This window comes from Ovis canadensis, chromosome 3 (genome assembly GCF_042477335.2).
Source record: "Ovis canadensis isolate MfBH-ARS-UI-01 breed Bighorn chromosome 3, ARS-UI_OviCan_v2, whole genome shotgun sequence".
Taxonomy (NCBI): domain Eukaryota; kingdom Metazoa; phylum Chordata; class Mammalia; order Artiodactyla; family Bovidae; genus Ovis; species Ovis canadensis.
In genome coordinates, this window is record NC_091247.1 from 208,247,336 (window position 1) to 208,263,810 (window position 16,475).

The window sequence follows — 16,475 nt, forward strand, 5'->3', positions numbered from 1 at the left end:
TTAGTGAGAGGCACAGTCAGAAGTAGGTCTGTGTATCATATCTTATCTAGGGATGACCAGGTTCATTGGGTACGAGGGATTGCCAAGGGCTTTCTCCTCACTGTAGACTCATCAGCTCACAACCCCAATGCCTCCCTTATTTCATACCCTCCAATCAACCAGCTCCTCCCACCCAGGCCTCCAAAAGCCACCCTCTTACCGGCCGCACTCCCGTTCCCTGACGGCACGAAGGAGAGGAGCACGTCTCGCAGGCCGTCTCCATTTACATCCGCCAGGTCCAATGGCGACAGGTCCCCGCCTGATGGACACAAGAGACACAGAGCCCTCAGCAAGTGACACAGACCAGTTCCCTGTTCCAGGCTGGACAGGGAACGCTCCATAAAAACCAGGCAGATCTCAGCTCCTAGATGAGACACACAGACCCAGTTCTGCCTGTGCCTCTCACTAAGGACAGCTAGAATCCCTGGGCATTACCCGTAAGTCAAACATGAGAAGATTCTGGAAGGAGGAGAGAAGGCAGATCGGCTGGGAATGGTAAGCCCCGAGGAAGGACAATCTGGGGGTTCCCCTGGGCTTTCTTTGACCTCACATATCCCAGGGAAGGTGCTGCAGAAGCTGGCATCCCAGAAATGCCAACAGGGACACACAGGAAGGCCCCACAAAAGCTGGTCTCCAGCCAAAGGATAGGAAAGGCACAGCCCAGCAAGACGAAGAAGTGTTCAACAATAACCATTCTACTCCAAAAACCACAGATAAAACTGTGGCCCCACCCCGGCCCACAGGACAGGCCAAGTGGAAACCCTTTCCAGGTAACAAGGCCCCTCTCACCCCAAGGTCATGTCAGAGAAGTTGGGTGAGGAGGCTGGACTCTCATCCTCACCTAGCAGCACTCAGGCCTCCACATACAAGGGAAGCCTAGAATCCTACCTCCACCAAGCGTTCACGGGGCAGCCCCCCGCCCCTGGTGTCCTCAGAGGCCTGGACTTCCTCCTCCACCGAGCAGTGACAAGGTAGGCAGCATCACCCCTCCACACACACACACGCACACAGCGTGCAGTCAGAGGATGACTGTCAAATTCAGAAAGAATTCACACGTGGCTGCTGGAAGTGTAAGCTGGTACAACCACTATGGAAAATGATTTAACATAAACTCCTAGACGTGTGGGCTTCCCAGGTGGCTCAGTGGTAAAGAACCTGCCTGCAAAGCAGGAGACACAGGTTTGATCCCTGGGTCAGGAAGATCCCCTGGAAAAGGGAATGGCTACCCACTCCAGTATTTTTTTGTTTTTTCCACTCCAGTATTCTTGTCTGGAGAATCCCATGGACAGAGAAGACTGGCAGGCTATAGGCCATAGAGTTGCGAAAGAGTCGGACACAACTGAAGCAACTTAGCACGCACACATGCCTAGACATACAACACGCCCTGCCAACCAGCAATTTCACTCCCGGGTTTACGCTCAAGGGAAATTCTTATACTCCACCAGGAAGCACAGTCAGGAATCTTCTTAGCGGTATTGCTGCTGCTGCTTAGTGGCTAAGTCGTGTCCAACCTCTTTTTCGACCCCGTGGACTGTAGCCTGCCAGACTCCGCTGTCCATGGGATTTCCCAGGCAAGAATACTGGAGTGGGTTGCCATTTCCTTCTCCAGGGTAGTCGTACTACTTAATTTTTTTTTTTTTGTATTATTTACTTTTAAAAAATAGAAGCCACCTAAATGCTCACCAACAGTAAAATGGATTGCTAAATCACGGGATATTCACACCATGGAAAATTACTGGTGAAAATAAAGAAACTCTAGTGACAGTACATTGATAACAGATAAACCTCAAATATTTTCTTTAAATATGCTGAACAAAAAAGCAAGTCACAGAAGACCGCATGATTATATTTATATGACGCTCAAAAACAGGCAAAATTAAAGGGTGGATCATTTAGGGATACAAATCTATGTGGCAGAACTTTAAACACAAGTAAAGGAATACCTACAGGAAACTCAGGACAGTGGAACCCTTTGGTGGACAGAGGGGGATAAGGTGAGGAGGTGAAGGACACGTGGGGAATTATAAGGTCTACGTACACAGATTTTTCTCGGCCTCAATCTCAGGTAATAAGACTGTTCTTTTCTCCTGCTATAGGGAGAGCGTCTTTCTCCTGGGAGTTTCATCTCCTGCTTTTAGGAAGGCTCGAAGGTCGGCGGCCCTCTTGCACCTGCTGTTGTTCAAACGCCTTCAACACAAAACAGCCAATCCGCCAAAGTGCCACAGTTGGGCTTGTGTGTTCTGAGCCCCTTCTGCCTGGTACAGTTTACAAGAGACAGGAGCACTCAACACTAACAGTTAGATGGGATCTCCAGACCTGATTCAGAGTAAGCTGTGTTAAAGAAACCTGCTTTACCACCTAAGTGTCCATCGCCAGGAATGGATAAAGTTAAGATGTGGTACACTGCTATATTCAAAGTGCATAACCAACAAGGATCTCAATAAAGATACAGCACATGGAACTCTACTCAAATTATGTGGCAGCCTGGATGGGAGGAGGGTGTGGGAGAATGGATACATCTGTAGGTATGGCTGAGTCCCTTGGCTGTTCACCTGAAACTGTTACAACATTGTTAATTGGTTATATACCCTGATACATAATAAGAAGTTTAAAAAGAAAAGATATATATATACCTTGTATACAAATATGCATACATATATACAATGGAATACTACTCAGTCATAAACAAAATGAAATTTGCTATTTGCAGCAACATGGATGGACTTGGAGGGTATTATGCTAAATGAAATGAGGCAGACAAAAGACAAATACTGTACAGGATCACTTATATGTAGAATCTCAAAAATACAACAAAACAGTGACTCTAACAAAAAAAGAAGCAGACTCACAGCTACAGGGAACAAACTAAAAGTTACCAGTGGCTAAGAGGAAAGATGGGCAGAGCAACAAGGAGGATTTTTTTAAAAGCGGTTATTATGGGATTATAGGAAACTACAGGCGAGAAACTTCTGAAAACTGTAAAGCACTGTAAAATTTAAAGACTCTTTCCTTCAATAAAAAACATAATAAAAATAAAAAATAAAGAAACTTGCTCCAAAATGAGTCAAAATAGCCAGAATTACTTCAGTAGCAACATTCCAACCATTAAGAGCAGGAAAAAAAAGTTACTGCAACAAAGCAACTCTCTTTTTTCTGGAAAAGAAATTATTTCATAAATAACAATGTCCTACTGTAGAGCACACGGAACTATATTCAATATCCTATGATAGCTCATAGTGGAAAGAATCTAAAAAAGAAGCTATATAGATAAAACTGAATCACTTTGCTGTACAGCAGGGACTAATACAACATTGTAAATCAACTATGAAGGTGAAACTGTTATTCCTTTTGTCATGCCCAACTCTTTGTGACCCCATGAACTGTAGCCCACCAGGCTCCTCTGTCCATGGGATTCTCCAGACAAGAATACTGGAGTGGGCTGCCATTTCCTCCTCCAGGGGATCTTCCCGACCCAGGGATTGAACCCAGGTCTCCTGTACTGCAAGCAGATTCTCTACCCTCTGAGCCACCAGGGAAGCCCCCCAAATCAACTATATTTCAATAAAATATAAATTTTAAAAAATTATTAGAAAATTCAATTTAGACCGGGCTTCCACGATCAGCGACTGCCCAAGTGCCCTACAGGAGCCCTACATGGCCTCTGGCCTGGCCGGGATGGGAGCTTCGCTTTCTCTGTGAATCTTCCTTCCCCCGGCTCTGTCCTCCCCTGATCCAGCCTCAGCTGCACATCTGGATCCCAGCAAACCACGGCTTTCTTCTCTCTGCATCCAAATAAGACCTTCCCCAGTAGAAACACAGCCAGCCATCCTCCCAAGATTTTGGAACCATACCAATCCATCTTTTTGTCTTATGTCCAACCTTAACTTCCAAACCGTCTCTGCACACAGCAAGAGAAATGGTAGGTGACATGCATTAACATGTAAAGACTTGAAGGAAATTTTCAGTGTCATCAGGCACTTTCCAGAATGACAGGCGATGGAGTTTTACAGACTGAAACCCCCCACCCTACCCCCCCAGCCGCTTACCTCCCTGGGGACCCAGGTGGCGGCTCCATGTGCTGTGCAGGTCTCGGGGGGGACAGGGGATCAGGAAAGCACACACGAGCACTAGGACCATGGAGACCACCAGCATCAGCAGAAAGACAGATGTGCGCACGTAGGACGCGACGGAGGAGGCCGCCTTCTGCTCCAGGGCCCCCAGGGGCTCCAAGGGGTACCCCTCGGGGGTGACCTCAGAGAGACGTGGCTTCCCAGCCCCTGCAACCTCGGCATCCGAGTCGGGCTCCGGTGCCTCCCCCAGTGGGCTCTTCCCGTTCTTGACCCCTCCGTTCTTCTGCTGCAGGTTAAGCACCAGATCATCTTCACTCTCATCACTGTCGGCCTGTGTGAGGGGGTCATACTCCCCCAGGTCCGGGCTTTTCTTTCCTGAAAAGACAGAAAGCCAGATGGTCAAGGGGGCTTGCAAGGAAGACCCTTCAGTCAACACATGGAAACTGGAAACACCTAGGAGAACACACAGAACAGAACAGGTCTAGGCTGATAAGCCTGGACCGTGGAGCCATCTATAAAAACAGATGCCAGCAATACAGGGGAAAGGATGGGGGAGAAAAAGAAAGAAAATCACAGTGCTCTGGAACAGGGCTCCCCAACAGAGAACCGGGTCACACAGCAGGAGCTAAGAGGTGGGTGAGCAAGTAAAGCTCCATCTGTATTTATAGCCATTCCCCATCACTCAGCTTCCCCTGTGGCTCAGCTGGTAAAGAACCTGCCTGTCAATGCACGAGATAAGGAACCCCTGGGTTACGAAGATCCCCTGGAGAAGGGAATGGCAACCTGCTCTAGTACTCTTGCCTGGGAAATCCCACGGACAGAGGAGCCTGGCAGGCTACAGTCCACTGGGTTGCAGAGAGCCAGACACGACTGGGCGCTCGTGCACACACACACATACACACTCCATCACTCACATCACTGTCTGAGCTCTGCCTTCTGTCAAATCAGTGGCGGCATTAGATTCTCATAAGAGTGCGAACCCTACCGTAAACAGCCCATGAGAGGGATCTAGTATTCCACCAAGCCAGTCCCTGGTGCCAAAAAGGTTGGGCACTGCTGTTCTAGAATTATCACTTTCATGAGTTTAAGAACATTCTAAAAGAAACAGAAAATAGCTAACTTCAAATACTAGTTTTTTTAAAAAAGTTCTGTTAGTTTGTGTGATTCTCAGTAACGAAAAGACCATGGCTCTTCCATGGGCCTTCAGTTCAGTTCGGTTCAGTTCAGTCGCTCAGTCGTGTCCAACTCTTTGCAACCCCATCAATCGCAGCACGCCAGACCTCCCTGTCCATCACCAACTCCCAGAGTTCACTCAGACCCACGTCCATCGAGTTGGTGATGCCATCCAGCCATCTCATCCTCGGTCGTCACCTTCTCCTCCTGCCCCCAATCCCTCCCAGCATCAGGATCTTTTCCAATGAGTCAACTCTTCACATGAGGTGGCCAAAATATTGGAGTTTCAGCTTTAGCATCAGTCCTTCCAAAGAACACCTTGCATACACCTAATGTGTATATTTCCTTTGATTTTCTTAGGGTGGTGATGTTCCAATCTGTCCCATGACTCCTCTAAACTTTCTGAACCATTGTTCTCTGCACACCGCTCCTCACAGGCCAACATGTGCGACTTCGCAGCTGCTTCTGGGCTTCACAGGTGGCACTAGTGGTAAAGAACCCTCCTGCCAACGCAGCAGACGTAAGAGACTCGGGTTCAATCCCTGGGTCGGGAGGATACCCTCTAGGAGGAAATGGCAACCCACTCCAGTATTCTCGCCTAGAGAAGTCCATGGACAGAAGAGCCTGGTAGGCTACAGTTCTTGGGGTCCCAAAGAGTCAGACACAACTGAAGCGACTTAGCAGACAACTGTTTCTATGCAAACCACGAAGAAAGTCAAATGCTGAAAGCCACCTGGAGACATCTTACCAAAAACTTAGTTTTGAGAACCTTCCTGAGAGTCTAACACCATTTCAGTACAAGTTTCAATAAACAGTGGTTACCTGAAAATTGCTATTCTGATCCTGCAAGCTGGGAGTGGTGGAATCTAGCAGGCATGTGGAGATGGAGGACTTGTCTTGACACTGCTTTACACAATAAGCACCCCAGTTTTATTTAGACCATATCTTTACTGGGGTGGCAGGAGGCGGACATTTACGGGGGTGGGGGGGTTAAACCTTCCTCCTCCCAAGCCGCCCCCTGCCCTAAGTGCCAGCAACTGGAGGAGTTTATGCCTTTATTTCAGGCTTATTATGGTTGTTTAGTCACTAAGTCGTGTCCAGTTCTTTTGCGACCCTATGGACTGTAGCCCACCAGGCTCCTCTGTCCATGGAATTTCCAAAGCAAGAATACTGAAGTGGGTTGCCATTTCCTTCTCCAAGGGATCTTCCCAACCCAGGGATTGAAACTGTGTCTCTTGCATTGCATCTCCTGCACTGGCAGGCAGATTCTTTACCAATGAGCCACTGTCATGAGGATTAAATAATACACACATGGTTCTCGGTGCTGACGTAAGAGTCAAGCTCAGTAAATTTCAGCTTCTGTTATTACTGTTGGTATTCTATCTCTTCTCTGCCCTCATCCCTTCTCCTCATCCCCAGGTTAAATATCTCTACCTCTTCAACCCATTACTTGAAGAAGCATTATTTCAAGCGTCCATGACACCTTGGTCCCTCTCCTCTGGACACAACATGCCCATGCTCTTCAAAGGACAATTCCCAGACCTGAATATGGTCCCAGGGGTGCAGTCTGACCAGGGGAGGGCAGACGGGCCACTACAATTCAAAACCTGTAACTAGGATCAAACCAGTCAATCCTAAAGGAAATCTACCCTAAATATTCATTGGAAAGACTGACGCTGAAGCTGAAGCTCCAATACTTAGGTCATCTGATGCAAAGAGCTGACTCACCAGAAAAGACCCTGATGCTGGGAAAGACTGAAGGCAGGAGGATAAGGGGGCGACAGAGGATGAGACGGTTGGATAGAATCACTAACTCAGTGGACATGAATCTGAGCAAACTCCAGACATAGTGGAAAACAGGGAAGGCTTGCGTGCTGTAGCCCATGGGGTCACAAAGACTCACAACTTAGTGACTGAAAAACCACCACCACCACCTAGGATCAGGCCAGCTTTCTTGGTCGTCCCATCACTGATTCAGCTAACACTGATGCAACACCTGATTCAACTAAAACTCCAAAGCACTTTCTACATACGCTCAAGCCGTCCTACAATTACATGATTTTTAGCATCAAGTGAAAAATTCAGCATGGACACTAACTGAATTCCATCTTCCTAGTCAGTTTCCAGCCCGCAACAAATACAGCCTAAAACAGCATCTCTGCCCAAAGTGAAATTATGACTGTAATACTAGTGAATAAAACAGTTTAAAGGAAATCCATTTTCATTTTATGATATACTATCACAGGGAAGAAGAGAACTTGACTGCAAATGCTGCAGAGACTTGTAAATTTTTTAATAAATCTATAAATTACAAGCATTCTTTGAAAATCAAAGCCTCTGTCAAACTGGTCCCTCTAAAAAGATTAGGTGCTGCTAGTTAACGAAGGCAAAGGATGGCCTTTCTGTCAGTCTCTCCCTAACACCAGAGGGGAAGAAAAAGAAACAAAAATAGAAAAAGAATAAAAAAGGAAACAGCCACATCCCCAAACTGTAATTTATGAAAAGTCATTGCCAAAGGCAGCGAAACTTGCATCCAACTGAGGGAGTATAGTAAGAATAGGGACATACATCTCAGGTCTCCAGCAAGGAGCCGAGTTCACGGAATTAATAATAGTGACGACATGGATGACCAATGGAAATGTACTAAGAGCTAGTATGCCAGGCACTGGTCCATGCGCTTACAGGGGTTAACGCATTTAATCCTCACAACCACTCCAGGAGGTAGGTGTCATTATTATCCCCATTTTATCAACAAGAAGATTAAAATATAAAGAGGTCAGTTGCCTGAGATCACAGAATTAACAAGAAAAGCCAGGATTCAACCTCAGGCAATTTGATTAGAATCCATGGCTCTAACCAATCAGTTGCGCTGCCTCCCTTGTTCCCCAGATACAAAGCCAAACCAAATAATCTTCTCCTCAGAAAGACAAAGCTTGGGGGTCCCAGAAGCATCAGTGAGCCTCATTCAACACCATGGCGTGAACAGCCAAGATAAGACTGAAGAAGAAAGAGAACGAGCTTTTCTCTTTACAAGAAGCAGGCTGGCAGTGCGACAGGTTAGAAAAGGTAACATTGGCAGTTCTCAAGGGGCGGATTTTTTTTGGACAGTGTGGGTCCAATCAGGAGACAGAAACCAGCCACTAATTCAAACAGGACAGTTTCATGCAGAGAATGATTAAACAGTGAAAGGAAAGTAAATATAAATCTGGGAAGAGAAATCCAAAAGGTATCCTAGAATGGGGAGGCTGTAGCCCAGAAGGACAAACGTGGTATTTAAAGGGTCCAGATCCACGTTTACAGATGAGACAACAAAAGTGAACGTGGAGCTCAGGGTCAATAAACTGACAGCTGGCACAAGTAACAAGGGACTTCCCCAAGGGCTTACAGGGTAAAGAATCCGCCTGCAATGCAGGAGACACAGGACATGCGGGTTTGATCCTTGGGTCGGGAAGATCTCCTGGAGGAGAAAATGGCAACCCACTCCACTATCCTTGCCTGCAAAACCCATGGAGAGGGGAGTCTGGTGGGCTACCATCCATGGGGTCACAGAATCGGACATGCCTGATCATGCACGCAGAATAAGAAACAGAAGTAAATGCTGAACCAGCACTCTGAGGCCCCGTGACAAATGCCAGCCTGTGATGAAGCAACCTCCACAAAGGAAGAGCACTGGCGGGAAAGGAATTTGAGTTGACAGCCTAGATTAGGTTCCAGCCTCAGCTGCCCAAATTCATTCAGCCTCTGCCCACCAGGCAGCCAATAGCTGGCTGTAAAACAGCCGCCCATCTAAATACGAATAGAAATCAGAACACAGCCGTCATTAGTACTCAGTCCATAAGCTACTGCAAAGTTCTACATTCAAGAAAGAAATTATAACAAAACCCAGCAAACAAAAACCCAGCTACAGAACACATGCTGGACAAATGAAACCACAAAATAGAAGAAACAGTGACAGATACTTCCCCCTAGAATCCAAGAAATTCAAGCAATTATCTTCTCTGAAATAAGGGTTCATGGAAAAACAGAACATTTCTAAGAAGAAACGATGATTCAACAGAGAAGATGAAAAGTAAACAAGGAGGACTCGGGAAAATGATGGAAGAAAAGAATAAAACAGTCTTACAATAAAACAATCCCCTTATTGGAATCGGCAAAAAGAACCTAAATGGCTGAAAAGAGCATAGAGATGTTAAGGTTAGACTGTGAAAATCAAGCGAGATGAAATGGAAATAACAAGGGCTGGCAGTTTTGCGCACTTACTATACTCTCTTTCAAGCCCTTTAACTGCCTTAGCTCAGTAAATTATCACAGCAACTCTTTGAGGCAGACACAATATTATCTCCATTTTATTTATTTTTTTTTTTTTTGACTTTTGTTGGCAGTATGATATCTCTGCTTTTTATTTTTTTTAATTTTATTTTATTTTATTATTATTTTTTTTTTAGTTTTTTATTTTTTAAATTTTAAAATCTTTAATTCTTACATGCATTCCCAAGCATGAACCCCCCTCCCACCTCCCTCCCCTATTATCTCCATTTTAAAGATGAGGAAACTGAGGTTTGGAAGTTTAAGTAGCCAGCCCATAGTTAAACAGCAAATAAGTGATAGTCCAAGGATTCAATCCCAGGCAGTCTGGCTTGAAGGCTGTACTATCGCGGCACTTCATAAGAAAAATAGCAAGGTATTTAAAAGGACTAGAAAGAAAAGGACAGATATAGAGGGACAAAAGTGATCCAATCGACATGTAACTGAAGAAGAAAATAGAAAAGAAAATGAAACCAAAAATGATTTAAAAGACATACAAATAAAGCTCCTACAGTTAAGTGTTAGTTGCTCAGTCATGTCCAACTCTCTGGGATCCCATGGACTGTAGCCCATCAGGCTCCTCTGTCCATGGGATTCTCCAGGCAAGAATACCGGAGTGGGTTGCCGTGCCCTTCTCCAGGAGATCCTCCCAACCCAGGGATCGAACCCAGGTTTCTGCATTGCAGGTGGATTCTTTATAATCTGAGCCACCAGGGAAGCCCATACGAAAAAGGTTCCTGCCGTAGAGCAAGACCTGAAACTGCAGAATAAGGTGCCCACTGAGTCTCAAGAAAAACTGATACAGAGCAATCAATGCTGAAATATATCCTAGTAAAGGCAAAGAACTCCAAGGACAAAGACAGACTCCTGTGAGTGGCAGTCAGCCCAAGAGAAAAAGAAGCAAGTCACGAACGGTGGGAACAAAAATCAGGCTGACTTCTCCACAGCAAAACACATTACTAAATGACAGTGCGGCAATATGGAAAAATCCTCAAAGAAAGAAAATGAGACCGCAAAATCCAAGAACTGACCCAGACATGATATTTCTGAAATATAGAGGCAAGCACAAAAGATCACATATGCTTTCTTTAAGGGACCACAGATTACAACCAGTGCTTGGCCAAATTACAGAGGAAAATAAATATTGACTTTTTTTACTATTAATATGTATTTTTCCAGAACATGCAAAAGCAACCTTCCACTTAATTATTACAGCAAGTTTCAATTACAGAAGTCCTAAGTAAAATATGTTTTCTATCTATTCACAGAAAAAGAGTGAAATATATAGTACATCACTTGCCTAAAGTTATACTCAGGCTGAGGAGTAACATCCAATCCATGCTTCAAACCTCAGGGAATTTTACCAACCTCTTGTCTGCTGATTTCAGCCACCACCCACATTTTTAGTCAATGAAAGGTTTTCAGAAAATAAAGAGAGGACACTGATTTCAGAATGTGCTTAGACGCTCAGCTGTGTCCGACTCTTTGCAACCCCATGGACTGTGGCCTGCCAGGCTCCTCTGTCTGAGTGGGTTGCCATTTCCTTCTCCAGGGAATCTTCCTGACCCAGGAATAAAACCGGTGTCTCTTACCTCTCCTGCATTGCCAGGTGGATTCTTTACCACTAGTTCCACCTGGGAAGCCCGATTTCAGAATACATCACTGTAAATAAGCTTCCCACGACTGTCACTTTTAGAAAGACAGGATGCTGGGCAAACAGCAATCCCAAAATGAGATAGAGGAAAATATCAATAGGAAAGAGATGCAAGTGTACCAGCCCCAAGTGTTTTCAGGAAAACATACTATAATGTATCCTACTCTGTGACATGCACTACACTTTACACAGACTATCGCCTACACTCTACTGCAACTAAAGGTAAATCACTCCCATCATGAATTAGTTTATCCAAGGGCACAGAATCATTCCAAGTTACACATAATAAAACAAACCATTATAATAACATTATGCTCTTCTATTCCCTTCAGTGTTTGACCTTTAAACTTTTAAATGAACTAAAAATATATATTCTAAGAGATAAGTTGCCCCACCAGCTGCTTTATGAATCTCACATTGTCCTTCTGTTACTAATTAACTGCATTCTACGCATGTCGGCCAAACGTCTTTCCATCTTGAGCTTGATGAAAGGATATGGAACTGAAAGACATCCCAGGGACTGTTCTTTCTTCACCAGGTTGATGGACACTGGCCATGAGCACATTACATCAGGCCTCCCTCCAGTTACCACATTTGCAAAGATCATAGTGCTGCTGCTGCTGCTAAGTCGCTTCAGTCGTGTCCGACTCTGCGCGACCCCATAGACGGCAGCCAATGAAGCTCCCCCATCCCTGGGATTCTCCAGGCAAGAACACTGGAGTGGGTTGCTATTTCCTTGCCCAATGCAGGAAAGTGAAAAGTGAAACTGAAGTCGCTCAGTCGTATCCGACTCTTAGCGACACCATGGACTGCAGCCCACCAGGCTTCTCCGTCCGTGGGATTTTCCAGGCAAGAGTAACTGGAGTGGGGTGCCATTGCCTTCTCCAGATCATGGTGCTAATGATGAAGATAATAATGGCTGACCCTTACTGAATAATTAACATATATCAAAGATCAACAAACTTCTTCAGAACATCCATCTCTTACTATGCCAAATAACCCTACTGTGTGGCTAACAGTGAAAGGTTCCATAATAATATTATTACTACATATGAAGAAACTAAAGGTTAAAGAGAATCTGATAAAGAGTGGATTAATCCAAGTCGCTCTCATGCTCTTCACCACCATTCTATTCTGCGTCCTTACACATAAAAATAGTGAGGATGTCATTGTAGTGATTCTGCAGTATCTACAAATATCAAATTATTAGTACACCTGAAACTAATACGATGTTACATGTCAATGATACTCAGTGTAAAAAATAAATAAATAAATAGTGAGGACGTTAACTAAAGTAACATGATACAGTAGCCAAAACAGGATGACAGCTTCACACACCCACTTACAGAGTACCCAAAAAGGGCTCTCAGAAAGCAACTTCTATCTAATATAAAAGCTAACAGTTGTATTTGTGGTAGAAGGGAGAAAGGGCAAGAGGGAGAAAAGCAAAAGCATGAGGATAAAACCCGAAAGACCCACATCACCTAAAAAAAAACATACAGCCTTTGTTCCTGGGCCTAAACTCAACATTCAAAAAAGGAACATCACGGCATCTGGTCCCATCACTTCATGGCAAACAGATGGGGAAAAAGTGGAAACAGTGTCAGATTTCATTTTGAGGGGGCTCCAAAATCACTGTGGACAGTGACTGTAATCATGGAATTAGACGACACTTGCTCCTTGGAAGAAAAACTATGACACCATATTAAAAAGTTGAGACATCACTTTGCTGACAAAGGTCTGTGTGGTCAAAGCTATGGTTTTTCCAGTAGTCATGTATGGATGTGAGAGTTGAGCCATAAAAAAGGCTGAGCACCCCAGAATTGATGCTTTTGAACTGTGGTGTTTGAGAAGACTTTTGAGAGTCCCTTAGACTGCAAGGAGATCCAACCAGTCCATCCTAAAGGAAATCACTCCTGAATATTCATTGGAAGGACTGATGCTGACCCAATACTATGGCCACCTGATGCGAAGAACTGACTCACTGGAAAAGACCCTGATGCTGAGAAAGATTGAAGGCAGGAGGAGCAAGGCGACAACAGAGGATGAGACAGTTGGATGGCATCACCAACTCAATGAACATGAGTTTGGGTAAGCTCCGGGAGTTGGTTATGGACGGAAGCCCGGCATGCTGCATTCCATGGGTCACAAAGAGTCGGACATGACTTAGCGACTGAATTACAATCACCTGGACCCAAAAGTATCAAGAGTACCTGAGTGCTCAGGGCCCTACTGCCGTCCACACACACAGGTCCAGGACCAGACTGTGCTTCCCCTACCCGGTCAGCTGACACACTTACTGCATCTGAATAGTCCAGGAGTAACGATGAAGCCTCAGCATGCAAAAGAGCTCAAGAGTTCCCAAAGCAAGACTTTTTGTTTCGCATTTCCAGCCTTTGAGAATGACAATTAGCTATATGTGAGGGGGCGAGGGGCTTCCCTTGTGGCTCAGCTGGTAGAGAATCTGCCGGCAATGCAGGAAACCTGGGTTTGATCCCTGTGTTGGGAAGATCCCCTAGAGAAGGGAAAGGCTACCCACTCCAGTATTCTGGCCTGGAGAATTCCATGGACTGTACAGTCCATGGGGTCAAAAAGAGTCAGACACGACTGAGCAACTTTCACTTCACTTCAGAGGGGGCGCGAGGGGGGAAAGAATCTAAAAGAAAAGGAGAAACAAAGCTAAATATGTCTGACATCCCACTATCCCTTGGGAGGATAGCTATGCTATGCTATGTAGGTGTGCTCAGCCATGTCTGACTCTTTGTGACCCCATGGACTACAGCCTGCCAGGTGCCTCTATCTATGGGATTCTCCAGGCAAGAATACTGGAGTGGGTTGTCATTTCCTCCTACAGGGGATCTTCCCAACACAGGGATCGAAGCCAAGTCTCCTGAGTGGAGTCTTTATCACTGCGTCCCCTGAGAAGCCCATGGGAGGACACTATCCTACACTAAGGATATACACAGCTACTCTCTTCAAAATAAATCCTGCAGGTAAAGGGTTATCCCCATTCTATTCCAATGTTACATACACACTCCAATAGAGAGATCAGCGTTCCTTCCAAAGTTATAATGAGACCATGTGCAAAGAAAAAGTGTCTAAAGTCATGAAATCTGGGGGCAGAAATGCAAATTCATATCAAATTCACAACCAACCCAGTGTCAGTCATGGCACAATATAGCAGACTGGAAACTCCTTGAGAACAGGGACCTTCCACTGGGTATCTGCCAGACACCCAATCAGCCCTTTCTACCCCTGCTAGGGAAGCAACTGTGTTTCTCACTAACAACTTACCAGCAAACAAAGTTTATAGTTTAATGTTTAAAATGTATTTAGGTGGGACTTCCTTGGTAGTCCAATGGTTAAGACTGCCTTCCAACGCAGGGGGTATAGGTTTGATTCCTGGTCAGGGAGCTAAGATCCCCCATGCCTCACAGCCAAAAAAAAAAAAAAAAACCAAAACAAAAGCAATACTGTAATAAATTCAATAAAGACTTTAAAAATGGTCCACATCAAAAACAACAAACAAACTTATTTAGATAAAAGCATACATTTTTCTAAAGCCTTAAAATCTAAAATTTATTTGAGCAGAGTAAATATACTTTTATTAAAATAGCAAGTTTCTAGCAGGACAGTTCCATTCTGGAGGTTTAAAGGAAAAACAAAAACTTGGAGCTGTTGCCCCCAAGTACTGAATTAGCTCTGACTTCACCACTAGTGCCTCCTTAAGAGAATATTCCGTCCATTACCTGCAACTTACCGGTGCAAATAAATTATCCTCATAAATGCTCAGGCTTGAGAGCCCGAGGCTGAACAAGTGGAACCCAAGGCCCAGAATCTAAAGTCAGAAGACCTCGCATGTTCAAGTCCAGGCTTTTTCTATGCTGTTTGTGCGACCCTGGACAAGTCAATTTGACAATTTATATTTTAGGAGGGGAAATACCTGTTCCACCTACCTCACCGCATCAATGTTGTCATTAAATGGAGAAGCTGCTCCAAAGGGGTCACTCGCCATCCTGCCGCCCCCGTGCCCCCAACCCCCAGTCCAGCCCAAGACGGAAGAGTTGGAGACCCTCCTGTAGGTCCTTCGCGGCGCTCGGGAAAGGATGCTAATCTCATCGCCCTCCCCTGGGGACAGCGGCGACGCGCGCCCTGACATCCGCTGCCGCCGCCGCAGCGCCAGGCCACCATCCCGGCGCGCCTTCGGGGTCCTTCCCCCCGCGTTTCCCAGGTTCGCCCCGCGCCGACAACCCCCGACCCGCCGGGCGCCTCTTTTGCCCCCTGGTGGCGCGTGGACCCCAGCCCGCGGGGGGGCTGCACCGTCTCGCCTCCGCGCGCCTGCAGCTCCGCTCGGGTTGGGGCCAGACTCCGATAGGCTTGGCCCCCGGGAGCCTGGAGTCCTCACCTCCCCAAGTCCGGCGGGGGCGAGGTGGTCGCGAGGTTGCAGCTTACCGGGGAGCTTGAGCGCCCTGGACAGCACGGTCGCCATGGTGGAGGCCCCGGTGCGCGTGCGCGCGCTCGCGTCCTGCCGGGAAGTGTAGTTCGCAGTCGAGGTGCGCGGGGCCGGGACCTGAAAAGGTGGGAGCCGGGCGGCGTGGCAGGGCCTGGAGGAGGCGCCCGCTGCCGCCTCCGCGCCCACGTGCGCGCTCCTGCCCCTCCACCCCGCCCCCTCCGGGACAGATGCCTTACTGGGCAGGTCAAGTCACCGCTCTGAGCCTCACTCTCCCTCCCCATGAAATGGCGAGCTGATACAGCCCACGGGCTTGCAGTGAGCACGGAATGAGATAATAGATAGGAGGCAAGGGTTGTGAAATACGCCTGGGCTTTGGAGTCAGACGGGTTTGAATTCAGCCCGCATCCCTCGCTGGGCCATCTAGGGCAAGTCACTTGTATGACTAAGCTTCGGCTTAGATATGGAGATAATAGCACCTACTTCAGGAGCATATTGTGAGGATGATATTACATAATCTATTTAAAACGCATAGCACACAGCAGGCACCTAGTAAGTGTGTTTTCTCTACGTTTCTCAGGTTAAAGGCGAGGTTTCCCCTGGAGCTCTAAGCTTCATCTCTGGTTACCAGTTCTTTACAGGGATCCACTCAGCACCCTACCCCGCAGCCTCCAGCTTGAAGGGTCTAAGGACGCACGACCAGTCCTGTTTCTTCCCCTCAGGCACCAAGAGGTAGGCATTTTAGTCCAGGAATGCTGAAGACAGTATTTATCTTAGAACTGAA

At 46.2% G+C, this 16,475-nt stretch overlaps 1 protein-coding gene across 2 annotated transcripts in view; it reads right to left on the reverse strand.

Moving 5' to 3' along the window:
• The window catches only part of FAM234B (family with sequence similarity 234 member B), a 39,937-nt gene extending 23,916 nt beyond the window's left edge, over window positions 1-16,021 (reverse strand). The window contains exons 1-4 of one of the 2 annotated variants that reach the window (XM_069581276.1): window positions 15,931-16,021; window positions 15,694-15,811; window positions 4,086-4,484; window positions 200-298 (exon numbers count right to left, since the gene is read on the reverse strand). In XM_069581276.1, the coding sequence (XP_069437377.1) occupies window positions 200-298; window positions 4,086-4,484; window positions 15,694-15,811; window positions 15,931-15,975 (661 nt within the window). In that variant the 5' untranslated portion in view covers window positions 15,976-16,021. Of the gene's footprint in view, window positions 1-199; window positions 299-4,085; window positions 4,485-15,693; window positions 15,894-15,930 lie in introns of those variants that run through there. The other variant, XM_069581277.1, reaches the window with a different exon arrangement.
• Window positions 16,022-16,475: the final 454 nt, after the last annotated feature.